The 27,487-nt window shown below is 55.4% G+C and overlaps 1 protein-coding gene across 1 annotated transcript; it reads right to left on the bottom strand.

Moving 5' to 3' along the window:
• Positions 1 to 199: 199 nt before the first annotated feature.
• Positions 200 to 26,446, bottom strand: EHD1 (EH domain containing 1). The gene is made up of 5 exons (XM_012463035.3): positions 25,894 to 26,446; positions 22,091 to 22,188; positions 7,408 to 7,820; positions 2,777 to 2,941; positions 200 to 2,312 (listed from the first exon to the last, which is right to left on the bottom strand). The coding sequence occupies exons 1-5, from the start codon at positions 26,295 to 26,297 to the stop codon at positions 1,788 to 1,790; spliced, it is 1,605 nt and encodes a 534-aa protein (XP_012318458.1). The 5' UTR covers positions 26,298 to 26,446; the 3' UTR covers positions 200 to 1,787.
• Between the last annotated feature and the right edge of the window lie 1,041 nt (positions 26,447 to 27,487).

Here is a 27,487-nt window from a genome sequence, read left to right as displayed (position 1 = left end):
GGAAGGGAGCATCAACCCCCAGGACCCCTTCTCCCTACAGGCCTGGCCCTCGTAGTAGGAGGGGGCAGACTGGGCAGAGCTGGTGGCCTTGCCCTGGCAGCCTTGCTGTCTCCGTCCCTGCTGGCATCACCCTTGACAGCACCAGGGGGAGGACCACCCAGGGCTGCTGCCCCTGAAAAGACAAGGAAGCACCCACAGCTTCGGCACAGTTCACTTTTTAATGCACGAAGAAAGTCTTCACTTTCCTTCCCACAGGTGTGAACAAGCCACTGCGAATTCAACAGCGACTTCCCAGTGAGGACAGTGCTGTGTCCATCCTCACCTAATACTGTGTGGAGTGACGGGCCAGGGAGAACAAGGTCAGTTCCTGCAGACTCCGAGCAGCGCTGGGGGGAGACTCCCTGAGACCCCCAAGGGAGAGCCTGGTGGGACACCCAGCTGTGCAGGACCTGGTGCTCCACCAGCCTCTGTGCCACCACCACCCGGACAGCCGCTGGCCTGCGAGTGTGTCTGGCCCTGGAAGCTGGGCCCGATGGCCCCAGGCAGAGGGGGAGGCGGACTGAACTGGCCCAGGCCGCTGGGCCACAAGGCTCAGGTTTCTTATTGCTCAGCCTGGGGCCAGGGGCGTTCTAAGGACATCCAAGTCAGCCGCCCTCCTTTGCTAAACAGAGGAGGAAGGTAGGTAGGAAATGAAGGGGATTACAGGAGGAGGGGCTGGGTTTCCCCTGGTCCCGCTGTCTGAACACAAAGAGCCTGGCCAGAACCACAGGCTTCCTCTTACCAGCACCAAGCTGTCATGAGGCCCCTCCACCCACCACCAACCTCCCACCTCCTGCTGCAGAGGGCGCCTCCGAAAGCTGCAGTTAAGTGAGAGGGTGGGGCAGGAGCTGGGATGACCACCCTTCTTCAGCCAGGAAATGCAACTCTGGGGTCCAAGAAGGGGATGCTCCCCAAGTACCCACATCTAATGCCCCCTGGGTGGGGCTGCCCCTTGGCTGGAGGGTGGGAAGGGGAGACAAAAATCACAGCTTTAGAACAATGGTTTGGGAAATTCGGTCAAGTATGAAAGGTGTCACTTTACAGAACAGAAACTAGCTTATGTATTTTTCTGGAAGACGTTCTCCTACTCCCCTGAAACCCCCAAGAAAGACCAAGGTGGCTGGGTCCCGCTGCCATGACTGCTGAGCAGGGTGGCGCGTCGGAGCCGGTGGGGCTCGGGAGGAAGGGCAGGGCCTGAGCTCGGGGAGCCTGGGCTGGGGAGGGGAAGGCACAGAACCCACTTCGCCTGAGAGCACGGGGGAGGCAGGGCCGGGTGAGGAAGGAAGCCACGGCCCGTGAAGCAACCTCAGCTCAGAAGCAAATGGAGGGCGCCTGGTGTTCCTGTCCAAGAAGCCCCAGCCCAGCAGCTGCCAAAAGGCGACCCGGCTCCCCTGTGGTCACAGTCGCTGCACACACTGTCCAGCCAGAGCTGGAGCAGAGCATAGGCCGGGGGCAGAGGCTGTGCACATGGGGCTGTCGCACAGAGGAGGCGGCGACGAGGAATGCTGCCCTAACGTTATATATTAAAATATCCATAGTTCATGTGCACAAAATTCCATCATCTCACCCCGTCTCCCCCACCAGGCCCAGGAACAGCCTTAAAAGAAAGATGGTGGTTTTCCTTTTCTAGAGGCGAGGAAACATCCGCTCAGTCTTTATGGACCTCGAGAAATGGTGAGCCTTCCCCTCTCCCTCCCGCCTCTGCCTCCTGGCCGGTCATGGAGATGGCAGGGGCAGTGTGGGCGCTGTCACTCGTGCCTGCGTTTGGAGGGTGGCACCAGGTGCGGGGGCAGGTCGGCGGGCAGCTCGTGGCCCTCCAGCTTGACCTTGATGAGGTGGTTGGCCAGCGCGAACTCCTCGTCGTCCAGCAGCCCGTCCCTGTCCACGTCGGCCAGCTTCCAGATCTTCCCCAGCACGGTGTTGGGCAGCTTGGACTTCACCATCTCCTTCTTGGCGTTGGCGCCCGTGATCTTGCCGTTGACGGGGGACAGCGTGTAGAAGATCTCGTCATAGGTGGGCTTGTCTTTGCCCACCACCCACTCTACGTCATCAATGCCCTCGCCGGCCCCCTCGCCGTAGCCGTGCCCGAAGGGCCCGTTCATGGTGCCGTCAAAGGCGCCGCCCTTGACCACCTGGGAAGGCATCAGGGACTCCTCCTGCCGCACCATCACCATCAGCCGTGCGATGTCGTTGGCCAGCATGTCGTCCACCGTATCCAGCAGCTTGGGCTTCAGGGCCTGGAACTTGCTGAAGTCCTGGGTCTGCAGGAGTTCCTGTGGGTGGGGAAGGAAGCACAAGGGCTGGGAAGGGTGGCCCCTCCCAGACTCCAGGCCAAGTGGTTCCAGCGAGGGCTCTACAAGCAGAAAGTGCTGCTCCCCAACACTAGCCGGGGTGACTCAGTGAACCCCTCTGGGCCTTGGCTCCCTAACCTGTACACAGGAGGCAACTCCAGCTCTTTCCTGGCACGGCTGTGGCAAGGATTAATGGACAGGGCACCAGAGCGCCTGGCACGGCCCTGCCCTCCCCCCACCATGCGGGGTGAGTCACCACATTCCCCTCTGTGGTGTCACAGCCTGGGTCAGCTCTGAGTTGGGTGGGGTGCTGGTGATTAACCCAGCTGCTTCCGTTCGGGGAGGCCCTTCCCCATGGAGATGGGATTCCCTCCAAATCCAGTGCCCCAGGCCTTCCTCCTGCCCTGATGGCTGCCAGCCCACATGGGGCCTTGGGACAGCTGTACCTGCATCTTGCGGAGGCTCGGGAAGTCACCGGGGGAGATCTGGTGCTCGCGCTCAATCTTCTGGTAGATCTCTCCCAGGTTGTTCACCAGCTCTTTCTTTTTGCTCTCTTTCCCAAAGACATTGGGCATCTCCTTCTTGAGGGAGCTGATGATGTAGGCGTGAACCTGTGAGGATGGGGGCAGGCATCAGGCGCTTTCTTGGCACATGCCCAGGCTGCCCCCAAGACCAGGGCCTCCAAGGACACTACAAGGTGCTCGCTCAGGAACAGGGAAGGGGAAGGGATGGGTCAAGCTGAAGGTCGCTGCCACTGGCCTAGGAGCCGACAGTCTGGCAGAGGCACAGCTGCTCATTGCCGCAGGGCAGAGGGCGGGACAGGAAAAGCCACTTCCAACAGAAGACAACAGCCTTGGCCTTGCACAGATCACCGTGATGCCCCAGGAATAGTAGAACCAAGTTTGTCAACCCAAAGAAGGCCGTTTTTGTGCCCCACTGGGCATGTTGCATACCCTCCATTCAACCATCACTGCAGCCCTGCAGGGTGCGATTCTCCCAACCCTGGCCCTCCGAACGGCTGGGAAAGGCTGCCTGGGGCACTTGGCTCCCATATGGAGGAGTTGGGATTGGAACCCAGGGCTGCTGAAGGTGGCCCACAGCCCACGTTCCTTCTGTTTCTCTGCAAGCCCCCTTTCCCGCAGCTGCCTCCTCCCACACAGCAGAGCGGGGAGCAGGCTTCCTGCAGGGCCGACCAGCCTGCACGTGCAAATCCCAGCTGGCTGTGGGTGGAGCCCACTGAACTCCAATGGGCCTGAGCCTGCTCTATTCCATCATCACAGCTCCGATGACGAAGGGTTTGAAAAATCCCATAAAGACTTCTCCTGGCGGTTGCCAGCTTTATCCAAGCTTCAATACCTTGCTTAGACATGTGCCAGTTCAGGGCAGCACCCCCTTCATTTCCTGGGAGTGAGCTGGGAACCTGGCAGCCCTCGAGAGCAGCCCAGCCCTCAGATCCCTTGGCTTTGCCAAGTCGCCTCCAGCCACGGAGGGCCGTGGCCAGCCAGCCTCGCTGCCCTTCTCCCCGGCTCCAGCCTGTCCACCTCCCCACTCAGCCTCAGCCTTCTGCCCTGGCCGGGGGCCTGGCCGAGAACTGCCCAAGGGAAGCAGCCCCGCACCATGTGGGTCTGGATCTAGGGTCTCCCAGGGACACGGTGGCAGACAGGTCCCAGGCCAGTGGGAGTCACCAGGAAAAGGAAGCGGCAGGTGTGAGGGAACACTGGAGGCCACAGGGTTTTCCAGGTGCGATGACTCAGCGTGCCTGGGCCCAGCAGTCACACACTGTCTCATGGACGACCACGCAGGGGCCCACGCCTGCCCCTTGTCCTGTCTGTCCTCGAAGGTGGCTGAGCAGGGGAGCTCTCTCTGCCCTGCAAGGAGAGGGGCTCTGCTAGGGCCACACCCCTCAGCTCAGGACATCCTTTGTCCTTTGAGGCCGGGGTCACTCACCTGGGTTTTCCCATGGGTTCCTCTCTCAGAGCTGGCTCCACTCACAGGGAGGCTCCAGAAGGGAAATATCTAGAAAAATATCCAGCCGGCCGGGCGTGGTGGCTCATGCCTGTAATCCCAGCACTTTGGGAGGCTGAGGCGGGCAGATCACCTGAAGTCAGGAGTTTGAGACCAGCCTGACCAACGTGGTAAAACCCCATCTCTACTAAAATATAAAAATTAGCTGGGCGTGGTGGCGCACGCCTGTAGCTACTCGGGTGGCTGAGGCACGAGAATGGCTTGGGCCCGGAGGCGGAGGTTATAGTGAGCCGAGATCGCACCACTGCACTCCAGCCTGGGCAACAGAGTGAGACTCCATCTCCAAAGAATAAAAATAAGAAAAGCACACAGCCCTGTGTCTTCCAGAGCAGGCATCTGACCCGTGCCTGCCCATGCACGCAGCTCACGGGTCTCAGGCCAGAATTCGGACTTCTCATCTGCAGGGTGAGGTGGGGCACACCCAGGGTACTTGGGGCACAAGGGGAGGACAGTGGTGGCAAAGGATGAAGGGTTAGCTCTCGCCGCTCAGGCCAGGCAGCACCCACATGCCCTCTGACTGGCCTCGAGATAATGTGGGCACGAGGGCAGCTGTGCTCCATGCCTGCGGAGTCTCCATGCCTCTGAGCAGGCAGGGGCATGGGCTCCCCAGGAGGTGCCCACCCTCAGTCCTCAGTTACACTCTGGAGATCAGTGGACTGTGACCCTGGCCATAGGCATGGCTGCCACTGAAGCCTTAATGCCCACACAACATCTGCCCTGGTACTCCCTGCATGCCACAAGGTGGGGGCAAGCACCCTGCTCTCTGTGCTGTCTCACCCAAGAACCCGGGGCTATCACCAAAGGGCCTTGCTTGGCAGGCAGGATAGCTCCCCAGCCACGCTCTGGCCTGGCCTGGAGATAGAAGCTATAGCAAGGGCCTTTAAAAAAAATTTTTTTTTAATTAAATAGAGCAGAGTCTCACTAGGTATCACCAGCTCAGGCTGGCCTCGAACTCCTGGCCTGAAGGGATCTTCCTGCTTTGGCCTCTTAAAGTGCTGGGATTACAGGTGTGAGCCACCATGCCTGGCCAGAGCCTATTTTTTTCTTTTCTTTTTTTTTTTTTAAGATGGAGTTTTGCTCTTGTTACCCAGGCTGGATTGCAATGGCACAATCTTGGCTTACTGCAACCTCCACCTCCCAGGTTCAAGCGATTCTCCTGCCTCAGCCTCCCAAGTAGCTGGAATTACGGGCATGTGCCACCATGCCCGGCTAATTTTTGTATTTTTTTAAATAGAGATGGGGTTTCTCCATGTTGGTCAGGCTGGTTGCGAACTCCCGACCTCAGGTGATCTGCCTGCCTTGGCCTCCCAAAGTGTTGGGATTACAGGCGTAAACCACTGTGCCCGGCTGCCTATTTCTTTTTTTGAGACAAAGTCTTGCTCTGCCGCCCAGGCTGAAGTGCAATGGCACAATCTCGGCTCACTGCAACCTCTGCCTCCTAGGTTCAAGCGATTCTCCTGTCTCAGCCTCCTGAGTAGCTGGGATTATAGGCACACACCACCATACCCAGCTAATTTTTGTATATATATTTTTTTTTTAGTAGAGATGGGGTTTTGCCGTGTTGGCCAGGCTGGTCTCAAACTCCTAACCTCAGGTGATCTGCCCATCCACTTCAGCCTCTCAAAGTGCTGGGATTACAGGTATGAGACACCGTGCCTGGCTGGAGCCTATTTCTTAAACAACTGAGCTTTGTGCTAAGAGTCCAAAAGAACAGCTGGGTGCCCTGCTAAGATACGAGTGTGGACTTGGTCATTTCTCAGCTTTTCAGACAGTCTGTGTCAAGCAATCCTGTCCACGGGTCAACCCCAACCACGGCCGAGACTGTCACTCATGGTGACTCATCCCAGCCCACGACAAGGTGCTATCCAAAGTCAGACACCCTAAGGGTATGCACTCTGTCACTCTGTGTTGGGAGGGTCTGCTGGTGGCATTAACCTTCGTTTCCTAGACCCAGCCACACTGGCTCTTACTCAAGTACTTGGTCAGCCACTGAGATTCCAAACCCTTTGGCCACTCAGAGGCTGCTGCTAAATGCCACCAGGCCTGGGCTGCCAGGAGGGGTAAGGATGGTCTGCGAGGCCTGCTGGACTGACGCCGCCTCAGCGTGACCCTGGCTTCAGTGCCCAGCGCTCCCCGGGCTATAGGCTGGCACCCCGTCGCCTCAAGAGCTGCTTCCTGTCGCAGCTTAAGCCTCAGCTCCTGCAGGGCCTTCCCCAGCTCCTCTATCCCGCTGGGACAGCCCCCAGCACCGGCTCCTGCAGCAGCCTGAGCTCACTCCAAGAAGACACAAATACCTGATGCGCATTTTTTGTTCACGTACGCTGATGAGTGAACAGGGGCGGTGGATGGGAGACACCATGTCCCCGGTGTCCAGCACCATGCTGAGTGTACTTCAGGCGCAATAAACCCCAGACGGGTGGGTAATCCCAGCACTTTGGGAGGCTGAGGTGGGCAGATCACCTGAGGTCAGGAGTTTGAGACCAGCCTGGCCAACATGGTGAAACCCCATCTCTAATAAAAATACAAAAATTAGCCGGGTGTGGTGGTGGGTGCCTGTGACCCCTGCTGAGGCAGGAGAATTGCTTGAACCTGGGAGTCGGAGGTGCCATGAGCCAAGATAGGGCCACTGCACTCCAGCCTGGGTGATAGATCGAGACTTCGTCTCAAAAACAAAAAACCCCAGAGGGAAGCCAACGAGCCTCAGAGCTCTATTCCCCAACACCCAATTTCTGAGGCTGCCTCCTTTGCTTCTGCGGTAACTTCCTGTGTGCTGTTTCTGTGTTGTAAGCATAGTCAAACCCTTCTTGGCATAGTTAGGGTATAAACCACAAACAGAACAAGTTAAGGAGGCTGGGTGGAGAATCTTAGTTAAAAGCAGGCTGCACTCGGGTGCTGACCAAGGACTGGTTTCTGCAGACAGAAACTGCGAAGTGCAGGTCTGCCTGAGCAGCGAGCTGGGATGGGTCTTGGGCAGTCCTGGGGCCCTCAGTGCCAGTCTCAGAGCCCCACGGCCCTGCCTGGCAGTAGGCTGCTCCCCTCACCCAGGACCTACCTTGGCCAGCCGCGCCCGCTTGATCAGGTCATTGAGCTTCCTGAGGGCGGCATTTCGGGGCAGAGACTGGATGTCCTTGAAGAGGTCCTGCTCCTCGGCCTCAAAGAGCTTGCGGTTGTCAGGGATGAGGAGCGGGTGGGACCAGAAGGAGCCGATGTACACCCTGACCACCTCGGGGGTGTTGATGATCTTGCCCAGGGACCACATGAGGGCCCCGTACACCCGCATCAGCTGCTGTGTCTCGATCTGGTCTGCCTTGTTCAGAACCACACGGATCTTGTCTTCGTGGTTCTTCAGAGCCTTGATCACTTCCGAGAACTCATCGGAGATGTCCAGCTTGTGGGCATCGAAGAGCAGGATGATGCGGTCCACCCGCTCGGCGAACCACTCCAGGACAGCTGCGAAGTCATAGCCTGAGGGGAGAGAAGGGAGAGCTCAGAGGCGCCAAGGGACCCGCTGCTCTGACGGTTCTCGTCTCTAACCTGGCCTGGTATTTCTCAGTCTGAGATCGTTTTTGAAATTTCTAGAAGGGGCCGGCACGGTGGCTCACGCCTATAATCCCAGTACTTTGGGAGGCCGAGGTGGGCAGATCATGATGTCAAGAGATGGAGACCATGCTGGCCAACATAGTGAAACCCTGTCTCTACTAAAAATACAAAAATTAGCCGAGCGTGGTGGTGCATGCCTGTAGTACCCAGCTACTTGGAGGCTGAGGCAGGAGAATTGCTTGAACCCAGAGACAGAGGTTGCAGTGAGCCAAGATCGCACCATTGCACTCCAGCCTGGGCAACACAGTGAGACTCCATCTCAAAAAAAAAAAAAAAAAGATTCCTAGAAGGCATTCATCTAGACAGCACAGAGCACAGCACCCTGAGGGCAAGATCATAGGATCATCTTCCCTGTTCCTGCCCCGACCACAACACTCGCCGACCCATGTAGCACCTGCCATAAACAGGTGCTAATGCAAAAGTTGTCCCACAGTCCAAGCTCTAAGGTGGGTCGGACAAGGGCAAGAGTGAGAAGGAGACCCAGCACTGTGCTCAGCACAGCACGGAGGGTAGAACACAGACTCCAGTGTTGCCACGTGCCAGCTGTGTGCCCTGGGATGGTAGTGACAAGAGGCGCCTGCAACAGGAACTGCTGCTGCTCCTCGTTCAGTGTTGATGTGCCAGGCTTCCCACTTTGCGGGGATCTCACTTATTTTCTGCAACAACGGTTGGCAAACTACAGCTCAGGGATCAAACCTGGCCCACCACCTGTTTATATAAATAAAGTTTTATTGAAACACAGCCATGCTCATTTGTATTATCCATGGCTTCTTTTGTCTAACACAGCAGAGTTCAGTCATTGTGACAGAAGCTATAAGGTCTGCAAAGCTGGAAGTATTAACTATCTGACCTTACAGAAAAAGTTTGCTGACCTCTGCTCTACAAGAAAAGCAGCCCAGGAAGTGCTACAAACCACTTCCCCTTCCTGGGTCTTAAATACTTCTCCAAAAAAGTGGTTGGACTGGATAGACTCCAGCTTTAAGCTTTAGTCTTTTTTTGTTTTTAATTTTATATTCATTTTTTTAGAGACAGGGTTTTGCTCTGTCACTGGGGCTGAAGCGCAGTGGCACAATCTTGGCTCATTGCAACCTTGAACTCCTGGGCCCAAGCCATCCCCCACCTTAGAGTCCTGAGTAGCTGGGACTACAGGCATGTGCCACCATGTCTGGCTAATTTTTAAATTTTTATTTTGTAGAGGTGGGGGTCTCATTAAGTTGTCTACGCTGGACTCCTGGGCTCAAGAGATCCTCCCACCTCAGCCTCCCAAAATGCTGGGATGACAGACCTGAGCCAGCATGCCTGGATCCTAAACTCTATTCTATATTGCTTCCTACCACCTGTTATGGCCCAGTGAAGGCCCATCAATTAAAGTGAACTCTGTCGCCTGTGGCAGACTGCTCATTGGAATTCCATCTAAAGGAGGAACTAGACATAACTATCTAGTTTCAGCTGGATTCGTGGCCTCGCAGCTTGAGACTGCATTTCCCAGCCTCCCTTGCAGCAGAAAAGAACAAGAAAAGGTGCATGAGCCCTTTGTTGTCTTCTCCCTCCTGAGGACCGGGACGCAGATGTGATGGGAGGAGCTGGAGCAAGCACCTCGTGTTCAGAGATGAAAGCTGCATGTTCAGAATGGTCTTGGATTGTTGTTTTTCACATAGACTATCAGATATCTGACTTAAGCCAATGAGTTTTGGGTCTCTGTAACAGCAGTTTAATTTGAATCCTGTTTGACAACCAGGCCTCTTCAAAAATATTTCCACTTCAGCCTGGGCAACATGGTGAAATCCCATCTCTACAAAGGTGGTGCAGGCCTGTAGTCCCAGCTACTTGGGAGGCTGAGGCAGGAGGATAACCTGCACCCAGGAGGTCGAGGCTGCAATGAGCTGTGATCATGCCACTGCACTCCAGCCTGGGCAACAGCATGAGACCACCTCAAAAACAAAACAAAACAGCCAGGCGCAGTGGCGCACACCTGTAATCCCAGCATTTTGGGAGACTGAGGCGGGTGGGTCATGAGGTCAGGAGTTCAAGACACAGCGTGGCCAAGACAGTGAAACCCCATCTCTACTAAAAATACAAAAAATTAGCTGGGCATGGTGGCACACCCCTGTAGTCCCAGCTACTAGGGAGGCTGAGGCAGGAGAACTGTTTGAACCCGGGAGGCGGAGGTTGTAGTGAGCCAAGACTGCGCCACTGAGCTCTAGCCTGGCGACAGAGCAAGACTCCTTCTCAAAAAACAAAACGAAACAAAAAATCCACACCTCTTCCTCTGCCCCTAGAGTAAAACTTCTCTGTCCCTCATGGTCTAGAAAGAGTAAGCAGTGACAGGCAGGCCGTGTTGAAACAAAGGCCTGGAGTCCTACAGAGGGGCCATGTCCTCTCTGGCTGATTCTGGGTCAGCCTCCGTGTCCCTGGCTCAGTGGCTCAGTCTTCCCACATGGCCCAGGTCACCCAAATGTAGGCCAGCCCTCTTCAGAAGCACCAAGTACTTCCCAGAGAGCAGTCAGGCTCCAGAAATGAGCTGGAGAAGCCACTCCTGCACGGGACAGTCAGGATCGCCCAGCTCAGACCCAAACCCCTTCTCACCCCCACAGCCTGCCCCCAGCATCCCTGTGAAAAACACTCACCACCCTCTCACCAAAATGGGGATGGAGACAGGCGCTCTCTAGACTGAGAATAACAGAAAAGCAGCAGCGAGGCGGGAGCTCCAGGGACAAAGTATCAGGGAAAAGCGGCAGCTGGGCATGGTCACCCACAGTGATGGGAGGCCAGCCCTGCCGTCCCCAGTGGGAACCTGCTGCTGACTATTCCACTGCATGGGGCCCCCCTGGTGGTATCCACTGCTCCCACCCTGCGAAGCCCTCCAGGGGGAAGGCAGGTCCACAGCCCTGGCTCCCGGAGAGGCTGCCTCCACGCACAAGCGCGCCAAGATAAACAGCACCACGCAGTGTGCAGGGTTGAGCTTACTCATGGGATAAACACTCCCACTGCTGGCCCCACGCCCAAGCGTGCTTGGCGCCATCTGTAAGCCCAAAGCCACAGGGCGCGGAGCCCCTCCCCACACCTGGCATTCCCAGAGGGAACTCGGGCCACTAAATAAGATGGCTCTGCACTCCACTCCCACCCCCTGCCACCGACTCTGTGGCCTGAAGTTCTTTTCTTAACTTCTCAGTTACTTTCTTCATCTGTGAAATTTAAATACCAATTCCTCGGCCTGGCACTGCAGGGAGGAGGGCGTGTGGGAGCACTGGGCCCCCAGCCCAGGACCCGGCAGGGAGGGCCTCCCAGTCGGCAGGCTGAGGCAGGGGAAGCCAGGGCTCTGTGGAAACAAGGGGCCAGTGGCCTGGGACCCATCACCAGCCAGACTTTCATCCTTGAGCAAAGTCACCAGAACGTACGGAAAATCTGAAATCCATGGCTTCAGCCACACTGCCGGGGCAGCCTCTCCATAGATGATGTGTGACCACTCCCCACCCCAGCCTAGTAGGAAATCGGGTGCTTGAGGGCCAAGCTTCTTAACAGGGAGGGCTGCAGGGAGCTGGGGTCCTGGCTGCCAGCCTGGGCAGGGAGGCCCGCTCAGCCTTCCAGAGGCTAGGGTGGATGGTCGGAGATAGCAGAGCTGCCAGGTTCCCTGTGCCCAGAAAGTGTGGGAGGGCATCATGCCAGGGCACCTCATGCTACCACAGGCTCCTGCTTCCAAAGTACAAGGCCCTGGGAGCCTGGACTCCCTGCAGCTGGCTCCAAGCTCCACAGGAGGGGATCCCTGGGGGGTGAAGTCTCAGCAGAAAACCAGAAAGAGAGGTCAAGGGCAAAGTGAGGGAAGCAGGGGCAGGGAGAGGCTGCCTCTGTCCCCAGGGCCACCAGGCCACACTGGCTGAGCCTGCAGGGCCTCCCTGGGGCCCGCAGCCCACAGCCTTTTATGGCCAGCTCTGGGAACGCAGGTCAGTGCTGAAAAGAAGATGACTCAAGGGCTGAGGCTCCTCGCTCGGCACAAGGGGGGCCCAGCTTCTCCCCTCCTCAAACTGTTTGTCCTCAGCCCACCACAAGCTGAAACTAGAATTCACACAGCTGGGGAGGCGGTGATGCCAAAACCAAGTTCTTGGGAACAGGGGCGCCCTGATGGGCTGTGCTCGGCTGTGTTAGCTTTGGCCTCGGAGTCAGGACGGTGCCTGGGGAGCTGAGGTCACCCTCCCAAACTCCACCCAGCAAGGCCCCACTCCCACCTCCCCCTGGATGGCTGGGGGACCCTGGGGAAAGAGAGAAAAAGAAGGAAGAGTGAGCACTCTAAAACTCCCTGCCCCCCACCACTCCCTGTCCAGGAGCCCCGCCCCACCTGCCCCGAAACCCATCGTCTCAAGTTGGAGTCAACAGAGCTAAGCCCGTTTTTTTGCAGGTGAATAAAATTTCCTGTTTATTATAGAAAATACTCTTCCTGTGAGGGGAACACAGTTGACTGGCCAGCTACACCCACAGGTGACAAAAAGGGCCACAGCACTTGGGCCTGGGCCACACAGGCATGTGATCACGTGGCTACAAGCCCCACCAGGCCCACCTGCGCTCCTTAGTCCACCAGGCCCCCACTGCCCTTAAAGGCACTTGACTCGGCCTTAAAGACACCGGGTTTCAAGAAGTGCCAAAGGCTACGCGGCACAGCGGTAGCTCAAGCCACTCTCGATCAGAGCTGGGCGGCCGGTGATAAGTACAGAACAGGGCCTGCGAGCACCCCGGCACTGGACAAGGCAAAGAGCCTTCAGGCTTCAGAACACACCAAGGCCAGCTGGGAGTCCGACATCACCTAATGCAGCAGCAATTCCCAACAGCAACAGCAAAAGCAGGAGGTTGTGTGTGCTGGGCGAGAGAGAACGACGTCCCCTCTAAGGTAGGGGCCTGCTGTTAGCTTGACTGGCTCAGGCCCCAATGGGAGTCACAGAACTGACACCTAGCAAAAGGACACAGAAAACATGGCCCAAGCGGGTGGGCTGGAGAGGAAGGCCCACCTGCAAAGGGAGTGTTCAGTGAGTGAAAGCCAGAGCACCTCTGAAGGGACCATGAGCCACGGGGAAGCTCTGGCTCAGAAAATCCTGGGACCTGGAAGACATGACGCTAAGTGACAAAATAAGCCTGTCACCTTTTCCAAATAAGACACACACACAGCCAACAAGCATATGAAAAAATAACATCACTAATCATTAGAGAAATGCAAACCAAACCACAATGAGACACCATCTCATACCAGTCAGAATGGCTATTATTAAAAAGTCTAAAAATAACAGATGCTGGTGAGGTTGTAGAGAAAGGGAACATTTACATGCTCCTGGTGGGAATGTAAGCCAGTTCAGCCTCCGTGGAAAGCAGCTTGGAAATTTCTGAAAGAACTTAAAGCAGAACTACCATTCGACCCAGCAATTGCATTACTGGGCACATACCCTAAAGAATATCAATCATTCTACCATAAGGACACAAGCACACATACGTTGATCACGGCACTATTCATGATAGCAAAGACTGAATCCACCTAAATACTCATCTACAGTAGACTGGATAAAGATAACGTGGCACAGGCCGGGACGGTGGCTCACGCTTGTAATCCCAGCACTTAGGGAGGCTGAGGTGGGGAGATCACGAGATCAGGAGATCAAGACCATCGCGGCTATCATAGTGAAACCCCGTCTGTACTAAAAAATACAAAAACAATTAGCCGGGTGTGGTGGCGTGCACCTGTAGCCCCATCTACTCGGGAGACTAAGGCAGGAGAATCGCTTGAACCCGGGAGGCACAGATTACGGTGAGCCAAGATCACACCACTGCACTCCAGCCTGGGTGACAGAGCAAGATTCTGTCTCAAAAGAAGAAGAAGAGGAAAACGTGGTACATATACAACGTAGAATACTATGCAGCCACAAAAAGGAACCAGATCGTGTCCTTTGCAGCAAGTTGGACAGAGCTGGAGGCCATTATCCTCAGCAAACTAACACTGGAACAGAAAACCAAACACTGCATGTTCTCACTTACTGTGCGCGCTAAACATCAAGTACACATAGAAACAAAGAGAACCACAGACACCAGGGCCTACTTGAGGATGTGGACAGAAAAACCGCCTATCAGGCTGGGCACAGTGGCTCACACTTGTAATTGCAGCACTTTTGGAGGCTGAGGCAGGAGGACCGTTTGAGCCCAGCCTGGGCAACATAACAAGATCCCCCTCTCTACAAAAATTTAAAAATTAGCTGGGTGTGATGGCATGCATCTGTATTCCCAGCTACTTGGGAGGCTGAGGTAAGAGGATTGTTTGGGCCAGGGAGGTTGAGGCTACAGTGAGCTGTGACTGTGCCACTGCACTCCAAGCCTGGGTGACAGAACGAGACCCTGTCTCCAAAAAGAAAACAAAAACGACCTATCCGATACTATGCTTGTTACCTGGGTGACGAAATAATCTGTATGCCAAACCTCACAACACTCCATTTACCCGAATAACAAACCTGTACCTAGATCCCCGAACCGAAAACCAAAGTTTCTTTAAAACATCCTGTCACTAAAGGACAGATAACGGCACCGTAGGATTCCACTTACAGGAGATACCAGGATAATCAAGTGCACAGAAAAGGAACATAGAAGGGGGAGTGCAGGGCTGCGGGGCACAGGGAGTGGGGAGGGGGCTGGTGTTAAACAGGAAGAGTTTCCATTTGGGAAATGAAGAGTCTGGAGCTAGGTGGTGGTGACAGCTAAACAATGAAAAACGTGCCAAATGCTACTGAACTGCACACCTAAAAAGAGTTAAAATGGGCCGGGCAGGATGGTTCACACCTGTAATCCCAGCACTTTGGGAGGCCAACATGGGCGGATTACCTGAGGTCAGGAGTTCAAGATCAGCCTGGCCAACATGGTGAAACCCCATCTCTACTAAAAATACAAAAATTAGCCAGGCGTGGTGCTGTGCACCTACAATTCCAGCTACTTGGGAGGCTGAGGCAGGAGAATCACTTGAACCCAGGAGGCGGAGGTTGCAGTGAGCCGAGATCATGCCATTGCACTCCAGCCTGGGCTATAGAGTGAAACTCCATCTCCAAGAAAAAAAAAAGGTTAAAATGGTAAATATTGTATGTTAGGTGTATTTTGTCACAGTTTTTAAAAAACGAAAACGAAAAGTCCTGGGGTGTGGGATGAAAGAACAGAGTGGCTCTCGGCAACCAGGCTGAGCCAAGTGTGGTGCCTCATGACAGGTGCCTCTCATGGCGACCTGGGTCCCGCCGGGCCTCCTCTGGGGCGTCCCTCTCCAGGCACTGGCCTTACAGGACATGCTTTCCTGACTACAGCCCAACCACGCTTCCCGCCCCAGCACAGAAGGGGAAGAGGGAGGTTCTCCGGCCTCCACGCCCTACTCCAGCAGCCTCCAAAACACAGGTAGTTCCAGTCGCTGGGGGAAAAGCTGCTTTATACATTCCAAAGTTTTCTAGAACACGAAACAATAGAGGGTTTGTCTCCAATCGACTTTTGTTTCCTGTCATTCAAGCTGCGTAGGCTTCAGTATTTCTCACCCTAGCTCTCCATCACACAGGATTCCAACACGTGCTGGGGGGCCCAGGAAAACAATATAGAGATCCAGGAACAAAGGGGAATCTGGACCTGAGGGCCCGTTGCTGGGCTTCTTCAGGCTGACGCGCCTCTGGAAGGGTTTTTCAGCGGAGCGCAGAGGCACCCCCATTCCTCAGCATTTACCTGAGAGCAGCACACGTCCACACAAAGCACAAACTTGACTCAAAACTGCCCCGAGGCGGAACAACCCAAGCGCCCCCTACAGGTTACGGATGATAGCGGATGGTACCTCCCCGCGATGTTAAAGGGTGGGCCACAGGCGTTCTCAAAACACCCAGATGCAGCTCAGAAGCAGCCTGCTAGGTGAAGGCAGAAGCGAGAGGTTTCATCCTGTGTGATTCCATTTAGGTGACGTTCCGGAAGAGGTAAATGTTAGAGACAAAGGTCAGTGGGCTGCCTAGGACCAGGAGAGACTACGAGGGGCACGGGAACTTTCGGGTGATGAGAATACTCTATCGTGGCGGTGGCAGCCCAGGAATGCTTTGTAGAGCAGGACACATGAGGAGGGTGGGCTTTGCTACACACAATGTAGACCTCAGCACATCAGAGGAGCTCTGGAATCAGGCCCACATTTCCATCCTGAACCTTCTACTCAACAACCAGCTGCACGACCCAGCAGGCCTCTGGCCTCTCGGAGCCTCAGTTCCCAGCTTCAGTCTGTACCGTGAAAACAGCAGGTTTCCAGCTCAGAGGGCCGAGGGAGGATGGAGTGAGCCTGGCACGCTGTGAGCAGGAGTAAATGTTTGTTCTTATTTACTCGCAGGATTTGTATTTTGGGCTTAAGAAGCTCAGATTCTGATGGGTGTGTAGGCAAGGACTTCAAAGGCATGAGGAATGCCTCATTCCCCAAATATAAACGGAATGTTTGCAGGCGCTTGGCCAGCTGCTCCCCAGCCCGCCGCCAGCACGCAGCCTGAGAAACAGGTGTCGAGCGCGGGTAGCGCCTGGTACACCTCCTCCTCGGCAGAGCCTGTGCGCCCCCAGCAGAGGCTGCGGCCAAAAGCTGTCCTGGCATCCTGGCCTGCTGGGCCACAGAGGGAGGGCACAGCCAGGTGGGGTGAGCAGAGGACTTCCAGAGGCCTGGAGCTGGGAGCAAAGGAGGGCCTGGAACCAAATGGGAAACCCCAGTTGAGTCAGCACTGTCCTGAGGATATTCCCCAGGATGTTACTCAGATCAAAGTCTGGGAAGCCCTGGGTTTTTCCGTCTCTTTACTAGCAACCAGCTGACACTTAAACACTTAATTTGTCCCAGGTGCTAGGGCAAGAGCTTAACGTGTAAATTCTGGTAATCCACAATAACCCGAAAGGCTGTGGTGCTTCCTGATGGATGGATGCAGCTCCAGGGGCCACAACTCCCTAGAGCCACACAGCTCCTCAAGTACTGATGTGGGATTTGAACCTTCTGATCTACCTGTGCTATGGACACTGAATCCAAGAGGGACACAGCACCTGGCCTGGCTCATGGCCTTGGACCGCCCCTGGAAGCATTCGATGGTCTGCAGAGCACCCTGGTGAAACCCTGCCGTGGGGGGCTGCTGCCAGTGGCATCTTCATCTTGGGAGGTGTCGGCAGGAAGTGGGGGCTGCCCACAGCGCAGGCCCACCTCTGGGCCAGAGGGCTCAGGCCACACAGGTGGGAGTGCGGGCAGGGAGGTCCCATCCAACCACTAAGGATCAGAACAGCTCCCAGGCTTAGAGGGAGCCTGCAGACCCCCAGGGCAAGTGAGAGCCCAGGGCACCAGGTTCCCTGGATAGCCTGAAGGGTCATTTGTGGCTGGAGACAGGGAACAGGGAAAGGGAAGACGATACCAGACCTCAGGTCCATTTCAGGACTGCAGTCTAACCTTGGGCAGGAGAGGAGCAGAGGGTGGTCTCTGTGCATCTCAGGAGGCCCAAAAGAGGCAAAGATCTGTCAGACCCGAGTTCTCGGCACTCCTTCACCCACAGCCTTCATGCCAAGGCCCCGTTCTCAGCCCTGCTGCGGTAGGAGCACAAACCCTGCCTGGGTTCAAATCCTAGTGCTGACACTTGCTGGCCTGGCTGTCATCTTAGGCCAATTACTTAACTTTCCTAAGCCTCTGCTTCCTCCTCTGAAAGGCAGGCACTTCCTCCTAGATGCAGCTGCTGTGATAACTCAGTGGAACTCACTGACGTGGCAGTGGCCAGCAGAAAGTCAGACACAAAGCTGGCCAGGCTTCTGATCTGCTACTGCAAGTTAAAACAACACTCCCCTGCTGATACAGCTTCCACGGGGAGACTGAGGCACAAAAACTCCCAGTTAGCTCACAGTTGCCTAGTGACCACGGCGGGGAACGAACTGGCTGGGCTGCCCACAGAGGCCCCGCTGGGGATGACTCGGCACCCAGGCCCTGCCAGGACCATGCAGTTGGTAGGCAGCCCGTGAAGCCAAGGGCACTAGCCCTGCCGTGCCCAGCTGCCCTTTGGAACACCCTTATCAGTCACACAGGCAGCACTCAAGAATAAATGCAGCCCCACGGGCCACCTCTCTCTGCTGACATAGGACAATATTTTCTTTAAAGTCACTCAGCTTAGCACACAGGCAAAGGCAGCCCAAGAGACCCCAACCCAGTCCACTTCTCCTCACTGAGGCAATCCTCAGGGGTCCCTGACAGAGCGCAGCTGCCTCCTGACCACTTTGGGCCTGCACCAGCCCACCTTATCTTTCTAGACTGTGTTTCCTGCACAGACTAGGACCATGGGGAAAGGGGAAAAAAAGTCAGGAGGGGTCAGGCAGGGCCAGACATGGTGGGAAATGGAAGTAAATGCAATTAGCAACCCCAATGTCCATCCACGGCCTCCACAAGGACGTGTTTCCAGGGAACGGGCTGGCAGGCCAGGGGAGGCGTGTCACGCTGGGGCCCACATGCTCTGCTGGTCCTATCTTTCTGAGAGGGAAACACCTGCTTTCCATGCCACAGGCAAAGGCAGTAGTAGGCGGCCCTGTCGGGAACGCACTGCTCCGCTCTGACTTCCTCTGCTGGACAGGCCAGATGGGCCTTTCCATGACTGATGGGCGGGGCCTCCAGGAAAGAGAAATCCACTCCTCCTGTGTCTACCTAGGGGTCTCATCCTAGAGTTTATACCCGGCACCTCCAAGAGGTACCCAGTGATGGTCTTTCTCTTGACAATAAAACACCAACATCAAACCCTAACCAGGTAACTTTTGGTAAAATACATCTAAACCAAGGCCTCTAGGGCTATGGAGGGAAAGAAATGGTCTAGTAAAATCGGTTTGATCTTTAGCAGGAAACCTCTCTTCCCATCAGAGGGGCGTGCTTCTCTTTCAGCTCCTGGCTCCTTCCTACGGGTAGAGATGACCTTCTGTGGATACAGGGGAGCCTGGCCTCTCAGGGACACAGACGAGCCACACTTTGCACCTGGAGGGGACAGGGAAGTCACACAGGCAGAGCATGACGGCACACTGACAGCAGCCTCGTGTCCTGCTGGCTGCTCCTCTACCTGTCGTCTGCATAGGCAACTCCAGGCTGGGGACCACGCGGCAATGCGCGTGTCCATCCCTTGCCCCCAATCAAAATGTCATGTTGCGTCTGAGATCGACTGATATGGAGGGTACACTTTGGTGCTTGTCCCAGAGACAGCCAGTGTAGACACCTGTGCCTGCCTCTTTCCTACCAGGGAAAGGAAGCAGAGGGATTAGAAGGTGGGGAGGGAGTATCTCAGAGGGCAGGGCCAAAGCAAGCAACACAAGACATACAACCATAGCCAAGCATGGTGGCCTGCACCTGTGGGCCCAGCTATTGGGAGACTACGGTGGAAGGATCGCTTGAGCCCAGGAGTTCAAGGCTGCAATGAGCTAGGATCACACCACTGTATTCCTGCCTGAGTGAGACCCTGTCTCTAAAAAATAGTAATTTTTTCAGCCAGGCACGGTGGCTCACGTCTCTAATCCCGGCACTATGGGAGGCCCACTGCAACCTCCGCCTCCCGGTTTCAAGTGATTCTCCTGTCTCCTGAGTAGCTGGGACTACAGGCACATGCCACCATGCCTGGCTAATTTTTGTGTTTTTAGTAGAGACGGGGTTTTACCATGTTGGCCAAGCTGGTCTTGAACTCCTGACCTCATGATCCACTTGCCTCGGCCTCCCAAAGTGCTGGGATTACAGGCATGAGCCACCACACCTGGCCTCTTCTTTTTTATGAGACAACAGAGGCCACAAAAACCTTGAACCCTTCCTGTCAAACACCTTAACTCCAGTGCTGAAGGCCACACTGAGCAGTGGCACTCTGGCCGGATAAGCGTCTTCTTGTGTGCCACTGTTCTTTACCCCGGGATGTGTACATAGCAGCTGGCCTGCTGGGGCTTCAGCCTCTATCTGATGGCTGGATTGGAGGAGTCCCTAGGTATGCTAATGAAAAGATAACAGATAGAGTTATCTCAGAGTCCTTCCAGAATACCCCAGTCCTGGAGGGAGACTCGGAACAAACTCCCTTAGTGGTTCTTTGAGGCAGAGGTTGCAGTGAGCCAAGATCACGCCACTGCACTCCAACCTGGGCAACACAGCAAACTCCATCTCCAAAAAAAAAAAAAAAAAAAAAATTAAAGAGTAACTTACTCAGCCAGGTGTGGTGACTCACACCTGCAACCCCAGCACTTTGGGAGGCTGAGGCTGGCGGATCACCTGAGGTCAGGAGTTTGAGACCAGCCTGGCCAACATGGTGAAACCCCATCTCTACTAAAAATACAAAAGTTAGCTAGGTGTGGTGGTAGGCGCCTGTAATCCCAGCTTCTCCGGAGGCTAAGGTGGGAGGATCGCTTGAATCTGGGAGCAGGAGGTTGTAGTGAACCAAGATCGCGCCATTGCACTCCAACCTGGGAGACAGACAGAGACTCTGTATCAAAAAAAAAAAAAAAAAAATAGAGTAACTTATTCAGATTTTCTGACCTTGCTTTGGCAAATGACAGGGTTTTTGCTTATCACGCATTTTCTTAAAACTAGGTTGGGGCCGGGCGCGGTGGCTCAAGCCTGTAATCCCAGCACTTTGGGAGGCCGAGGCGGGTGGATCACGAGGTCAAGAGATCGAGACCATCCTGGTCAACATGGTGAAACCCCGTCTCTACTAATACAAAAAATTAGCTGGGCATGGTGGTGCATGCCTGTAATCCCAGCTACTCAGGAGGCTGAGGCAGGAGAATTGCCTGAACCCAGGAGGCGGAGGTTGCGGTGAGCCGAGATCGCGCCATTGCACTCTAGCCTGGGTAACAAGAGCGAAACTCCGCCTCAAAAAAAAAAAAAAAAAAAAAAAAAAAAAAAAAAAAACTATGTTGGAACAATAACAGCAGTAAGAAATAAAAATATTAGCGCTTGCTTTTTCTTTTTAGAAGTGGTCTCTGAATCTACTCCCTTGAACTCCCAGGAGCGTCACTATCACCAGAGGTGGGAGAATCTAAAAGCTTAACTGGCAGCTCTGAAAGCGGATAAGGACCTGTGATTTCAGTATGTTCTGATGCAGCCCCACATGGACAAGGCCTGCAAGCCTGGAAGGAAAGAGAAGCAAGGCTTCTCAGCTCCAAGAACAGAGTCCCGACGCCCTCAGAGTCCCAGGAGAGAGAAACGTGCACTCCAAATCCTAGCTGCCAGCTTTGACTACAAGGCTCCCCCACCACAGGCCAGGCCAGAGGGACAGGGACCCGGGAAGGATCTGCAAGTTAATCATCAACAAAGTTGCTCCCTTGTCCTCAACCCCTCTTTGGGTTCGATCTGATTTCATTTTCACATTTGGAGCTGTGGACTCCGCTCCTCACCTTCCAGGTACTAGCCTACCTTCAAGTTCCTCCCAGAAAGCATCAGGCTCCAAAGTACCCCACCCTTCTGCGAAAAAGGGGCAGTGACAGATAGAGGACCCAGTTCAGGCTCGTCCGGAACCAGATCTTCAAAAGAGCTTGGCAGAATCCAGGCAGGAGCTGACACAATTGGAATGGGCATGGCGCACTACTGCACAGTATGAAGGCCAGGGAGGCTGCTGACTGTCAGCCTCTAAGCAAATGTAAGCAAATTTCCACCAGCCCCTAAATGTTTCATGAATTTCTGCCCGCTTCTCCTTTTACCTGGCTCTCTGTCAGTCTGGCTGGACTCAAAAGGAATTTATATGGCTTTGAGAGGCAAAGCTTTTCAACACAGACTACGGATAATAAGCTGCAGGGACCAGGAGCTGGTTCAGAGTCAGCTGCTTCCTGCACCCTCACAGGATGGCCCGAGGCCCATTCTGATCCTGTTGTTTCCAGCATGCCCCAGGGGCTCAAAAGCATGACAGCCACACAAGATTGGCTGTGGTCTCACCTCCTTGCTTGAGCCGAGGAGGAAAGCAGCTCCTGCCCTCAGTGCACAGAGCACTGTGGAGATGGGAGGCTGAAGTAAAATGGGTTCTCCCTCGGACACATTTTTTTTTAGAAAGCCTGAGGCTGGAAGAAATCTCAAGGGCAGCATCTGAATCAGGATGCAGACCTCAGAGAGAAGGAGGTCTGACAGCACCAGCGCGGTGAGTCGCGGTCAGAGTATTTACCTCTGCTGATGCGCTGCTTCTCTCCGGACAGGATCCCGGGGGTGTCGATGATGCTGATGCTGTCCAGGACGGGGTTGGGCAGCTGGGCGCACATGAACCTACATGAGAGCAAGAGCCAGAAGAGAGGCGTCACGACGCAGTCCTCGAGGCTCCAGACATAACAAAGGGCTCTCTGTGCCCCTTCCCTCCGTCTCTGGCATCCTTTCCAGAAGCGGGGAACTGACAGGTGGTTTTCCATCTTAGTTTCCCGGGGTGGGCGGCAAATTGTACAGACTTTCTCAACTGGGAATGCAACCAGCAGGCTCAAACTGACCCACATCAGCACTTCCTCACATTCGCTTTTCCCCTAGAGTTTGAGAGGTCAACTTTCAAGCTGCTGACTTGTTAGTGAAAACTGCGCCAGCCTAGGTCACCATTCAATTCATAGGGGAAACAGAAGGTGACATTGGGACCTTGAAATCCCATGTTAGAATTTTCCACCACTGGGCTAAATTTCCACCCTGAAAGAGAGCCGGCCCCTTCCTACTGCTGCTAGGGCCAGCCCTGCCCTTTCAATCAGCCACTTGGGTGAGGGAATTGAAACTGATGGCCGGCAAAAGCTGGGGACCACACAGGCTGATAGACAGTGGGACGGAGAGGCACAGACACGCCATTCTCTGAAAGTCAGAGCAGGCTGGGGAAGAACAAAGCCATGGAGAGGCTGGCAACTCCCGGGCCAGGGTTCAGCTACATACGCTGGAGTTTCACACTAAGCTTAGAATAGCCCAGAAAGGCAAGGGGCAGTCTCAATTGAGAGCAGGGATCCTTCACTGGACACAGAAAAGGTTCCTTTAAAAACTTCTCTGAAAGGCCAGGCACAGTGGCTCATGCCTGTAATCCTAGTACTTTGGGAGGCCGAGGTGAGTGGATCATTTGAAGCCAGGAGTTCAAGACCAGCCTGGCCAACATGGTGAAACCCCATCTCTACCAAAAATAGAAAAATTAGCTGAGTGTGGTGACACGTACCTGTAATCCCAGCTACTCAGGAGGCTGAGGCAAAGAATTGCTTGAAGCCAGGAGGTGGAGGTTGCAGTGAGCTAACATTGTGTGCCACTGCACTCCAGCCTGGGCAACAGAGCGAGATTCTGTCTCAAAAAACAAACAAAAAACTTCTCTGAAAAAGGTAGTGAGAGCAAAGAAAAGACTGACCCATTATCTGTAGGACACAAACTTGAAGCTGCCTTTCCAACAGAGAGGAGGAATCTGAGCTGAACAGCTTCTCCCTTTGGTCCCAACCCCCAGCAACCAGGGGCCCACAGGCAGAGGGCAGCTGGCCAGGGCGAGGGGTGCTGCCTGCAAGGCAATGGAGCAAGACCAGCTGACCCTCAGGGCGAGCGAAGCGTGGGCCTTACTCTCGCCAGTGCCAGCAGCAATGCATGCAGGCCAGGACTGGCAGGAGCTGCTGGAGAGATGATGACAGAATAGAAGGATGGGAAGCAGAATTGGCTCTGGGAAGTCACATACATAAAAATGCCTCATAAATGAGCCCAGAAAGCGAGTTAATATCTATAGGACCCAGAAACCACTTGCTCTGCAGAGCCCGTGGTGTATGGCTGAAAACAAGAAAGGGAGCAAGCGCAAAGACACCTCCGATTCCATCTCCCCAAGGACACACAGGTTTCATCTCACACAAGTGGCAGTCCCAGTTACGCAATGAGTTTTCACAAGACACTCTTAGGACACCCTGACTGCACTCTGCCTTGGTCTGCTCCAGCTGATTTTATTCTTAGAGCAGCCACATAGGGGAAAAAGGCCGGAAAGTCAAATTCATAACTCAATGAGTCTCTTTAAGGCTCAGCTGGGAGAGGCTGTATCAGCCAGAGAAAAGCCCCCTTTGTTGCACCCTTCTTGCCAGGCGTCCTCCCCACACTTCACATCCTGACACAGCTCAGGGCCCCAGCTCGGGCTGATAGGGCCCTTTCTGGAGGACCATCAGCGATCAGGGATCCTCTGGAGATGAGGTGACAGCAAGAAGGAAATAAAAGTGTGCTACCTCTCAGATCCTGTGGCACCAATGTCACCAAAGCACCGGGCTTGGACCAAGCAATCCTGAATTGCTCTTTTTGGGGTAGCAGCAGCAGCAGGCAATGACTGGCTATGCAAAAGCCAGACAGTCAGTGCTGCTTAACCTAATGGGTGACTTCCACAAACCAGTTGGACCCTCTGAGCCTCGGTTTCCTGAGCCAGTGAGGTGGGGGCTGCCAAGATGATGTCTAAGATCCTTCCAGCTCTGAAACTTTAGGCTTCCAAATTCAGAAAACTGGTCCTGTGCAATGTTTCTCCTTTCAAAAAAGGTCTGCCCTTGCAAGGAAAGCGAAGTGCTTGGGACAGCAGAGGCAGCAGGGAAAGGGACCCTTCCCATGGCTTCCCAAAGTTTTACATGGAAGCAGAGACCTAACACTTGGACTTTCCGGCACAGCAGCCAAACTTTCCACAGGGTCGAAGGGCTCCCATCAGCTAATGGTTTCAGCTAGTCACTTATCTACCTAGCAATCCTGAAACAAGGAGGTAAGGCTGGGGCAAGAGGACCCTGCCTCTTCAGGACCCTTAGCCCAAAGAGCTGCACTCAACCTGGGCCTGATACACAAACGCCAACAGCCATAGTACAGGAGGGCAGGCAAGTGGCAACAGACCACAGTGAAGGTCAGCTCTGTGCATGGAGCAGGCCTGGCCACCGGCTTGGCTCTAGGGCAATCTGCCCTGCACGGCTGGACGGTGTCTGGAAAGGAATGTGATCGCACAGGGCGGGGACTTGGAAGGCAAGATTCAAAGATTCCTTCGGAGGCTCTTTCCCGGTGCAGACTGCAGACTCTGAAAGGCATGAGGAGTCATAGAATGTGGGGTGGCAGGGAGGGCAGGGTTTGGGAAGTATTTTGGTATGTCGCCTGGGGGTGGGGACCAGGATGCCTCGAGTTCCTTTGGAGAAAAGTGAGCCTGGGCATTGCACTCCTTAGACGGGAGGCCACTGTTTCATTCACAGCACTGAGAGAGGCAGAGGGTTGGGGATCACTCTCATCACACGCAGAGGCCACTTAACCGGGAAAGAGAGGTCCAAGTGGGTGAAAGCAGCTCAGATTCTGTCCCTCAGTCCACAGAAGGGCTCAGGGCTAGAATCTCATCGCAGGCCCCCACGCCACCACCTCCTCCTGCTTCCCGAAACCCTTCAAGGCAGCACTGACCGCTCGAGAACTGCCTTTGGGAGACGTGTTCAAACCTCAACTGTCCCCTCCACGGGGCTGTCCCAAAGTCAGCAAGCCACAGCAGATTCTCCTCCTCCCTCCTACACAAAACCACAGTCCCAGGGGAGGCAGAGCAGAGCCACACCGCACCAGCGAAGGGAATGGGTAAAAGTTTCATTGTCTTTTGGTATGACACTTAAGAAGACAAGGAGGGAAGGGTTGATGTGCCTGAACCAAGTGCATCCAGTCTGCGGGAAGGAGGTGAAGACCAAGAAAGGAAGGGCAGGAATGGTTCAGTCCTGGTTCTGAGGGGAGTGGGACTGGGATGTGCGGGAGGGCTTTGTGGTTAACCTGGAAGATTCTGGGGAGGACAGAAGCTGGGGGAGCCGGCAACGCCCACTCCTAAACCCCAGGTGGGTTTTTTCTGAGAAGCGGCAGGGTCCCTGGGCCAGGGAGTGGTCACTGACTGTCTCACTGGGGCCTCGTAGACAAAGAACGGCGGGGGTGACAGCGACGGGAGGGTCCGGCTCCGAGTGCGGGCTGGCCCCGGCCGCGCCCCACCCCCCTGGAGTGATGGGTGGGTACCTGTTGAGGAAAGCGTTGCCGAAGGCGTTGAGCTTGCGGAAGGGGCGCCGCGGGTCCACCACGAGCGCGTTACCCGGCACCACGCCCTCAGTGGGGCCGTGCATGACGGCGATGAAGGAGTCGGTGGTGGGCTCGGGCCCGATGCGCATCCCCGGGAAGTCCTGCTCGATCAGGTGCCGGATAAAGGTGGTCTTGCCAGTGCTGTACTGGCCCACCAGGAGCACCATGGGCTTGTTGTCGAAGTCAGCGTCCTCCAGCGCGGGCGAGTGGAACTCGTGGAAGCGGTAGTGCTCCTCCAGGGGCAGCAGCTTCTGCGCGTACAGCTGCCGCAGCCCCTCGGCCACCGTCTGGAAAAGCTCCGGCTCCTTCTTGCGGCGGGCATCCTTGCTGACCCAGCTGAACATGCTGCCGGACACGGGGCTGGCTGCTGCAGGGCAGAGCGGCGGCTGAGAGCGGGGAGAGGGCGCGGAGCCAAGGCGGGGCCGGCCGGGACAGGGGGCGGGGAGCGACCCACACTGGGCATGCGCACAGCCGCCGAGGCGCCCTCTGCCGAGTGGAGCGCGCCCCTTGCGGAGCGGCCTTTATAGGGTCGGTCCCTAAGTGGCCAAGCGAGCCGCCGCGGCGGGGGCGGGGCGGAATTGGGAGAGGTAGGGAGGAGCCCCTCCGGCCCCGCCCCTCAGCCTCGTGCCACGTCCTCCCCTCCCCTGCCTTCCATTGGTTTATTCTGAATCTCGCGAGACCGTGGTTCGGGTGCCGTGGCAACTGCACCTGTTTCGCCCCGCCCCCCGTGGGGAGGCTCGTTGGGGCGCTGTGGTTGGGAAGGCCGGGAGCGGACGGCGTCCAGTGCGAGAAGGTCCCGGCCTGTGCACCTTCCGGCACCGTGGACACCCACACACCGAGTCAGGCATTCCAGTTCCCTGACTACCGCCCGCCGTTCCCCACGTGCCGTTCTCCTCCCGCTGACTCAGAATCCCCCGAAGCATCGCAGCACCCCCGGGCCGCGGCACCACCTCCCCTCAGCCCCGCTTCCCAAACACACACTGTCTTTGTCCCCTCATCTTTTATCTGCTTTGGGAGAGGGAGAGACAGGATAGAGGTAGCAGAGCAAGCTGAGGGAGTAGAGAATCCCGGGCGGGGTGGCGACACAGGAAAGAAAAATGAGCAGGGAGAAGCGGGCACACGGGCAAACTGACTGGCAGCGTGAGGCCTGACCTCCCCTCAGGCCGACGGGGTGGGAGTGGGAGAGGGACACAAACTGGGGAGGACATGCGTGACTCTGGACGCGCGCGGGAGAAGAGAAGGCTTCACTACAGAGGTGACAGCTGGGGCAAAGCAGGAGGACATAAGGAGGAAGTTGAGGCCCTCTGACCACTTGCATTTAGGGAAGTGAAATCGGAAATTCCCTATGTGGGGAAGAGGGGGAGTTTGGGGGCAGCAATGAAATCTTGTGGGAACTTAGGGGGAAATTTAAAAACCCAAATACTTCCGCTTTCCTCTCGGGGTCACCACCATTTGCCATCTTTTACTGGACCTGTGCCCTACCTCCCCTTACCAGTTCCTGGCTGTTCCGTGGGGCTCACTCCCCTGCCATCCT

This window comes from Aotus nancymaae, unplaced genomic scaffold (genome assembly GCF_030222135.1).
Source record: "Aotus nancymaae isolate 86718 unplaced genomic scaffold, 86718_ANA_hifiasm-v0.15.2.pri h1tg000059l, whole genome shotgun sequence".
Lineage (NCBI taxonomy): Eukaryota > Metazoa > Chordata > Mammalia > Primates > Aotidae > Aotus > Aotus nancymaae.
Note: the sequence above shows the minus strand (reverse complement) of the source record. Positions and strands in the feature narration are given on the sequence as shown.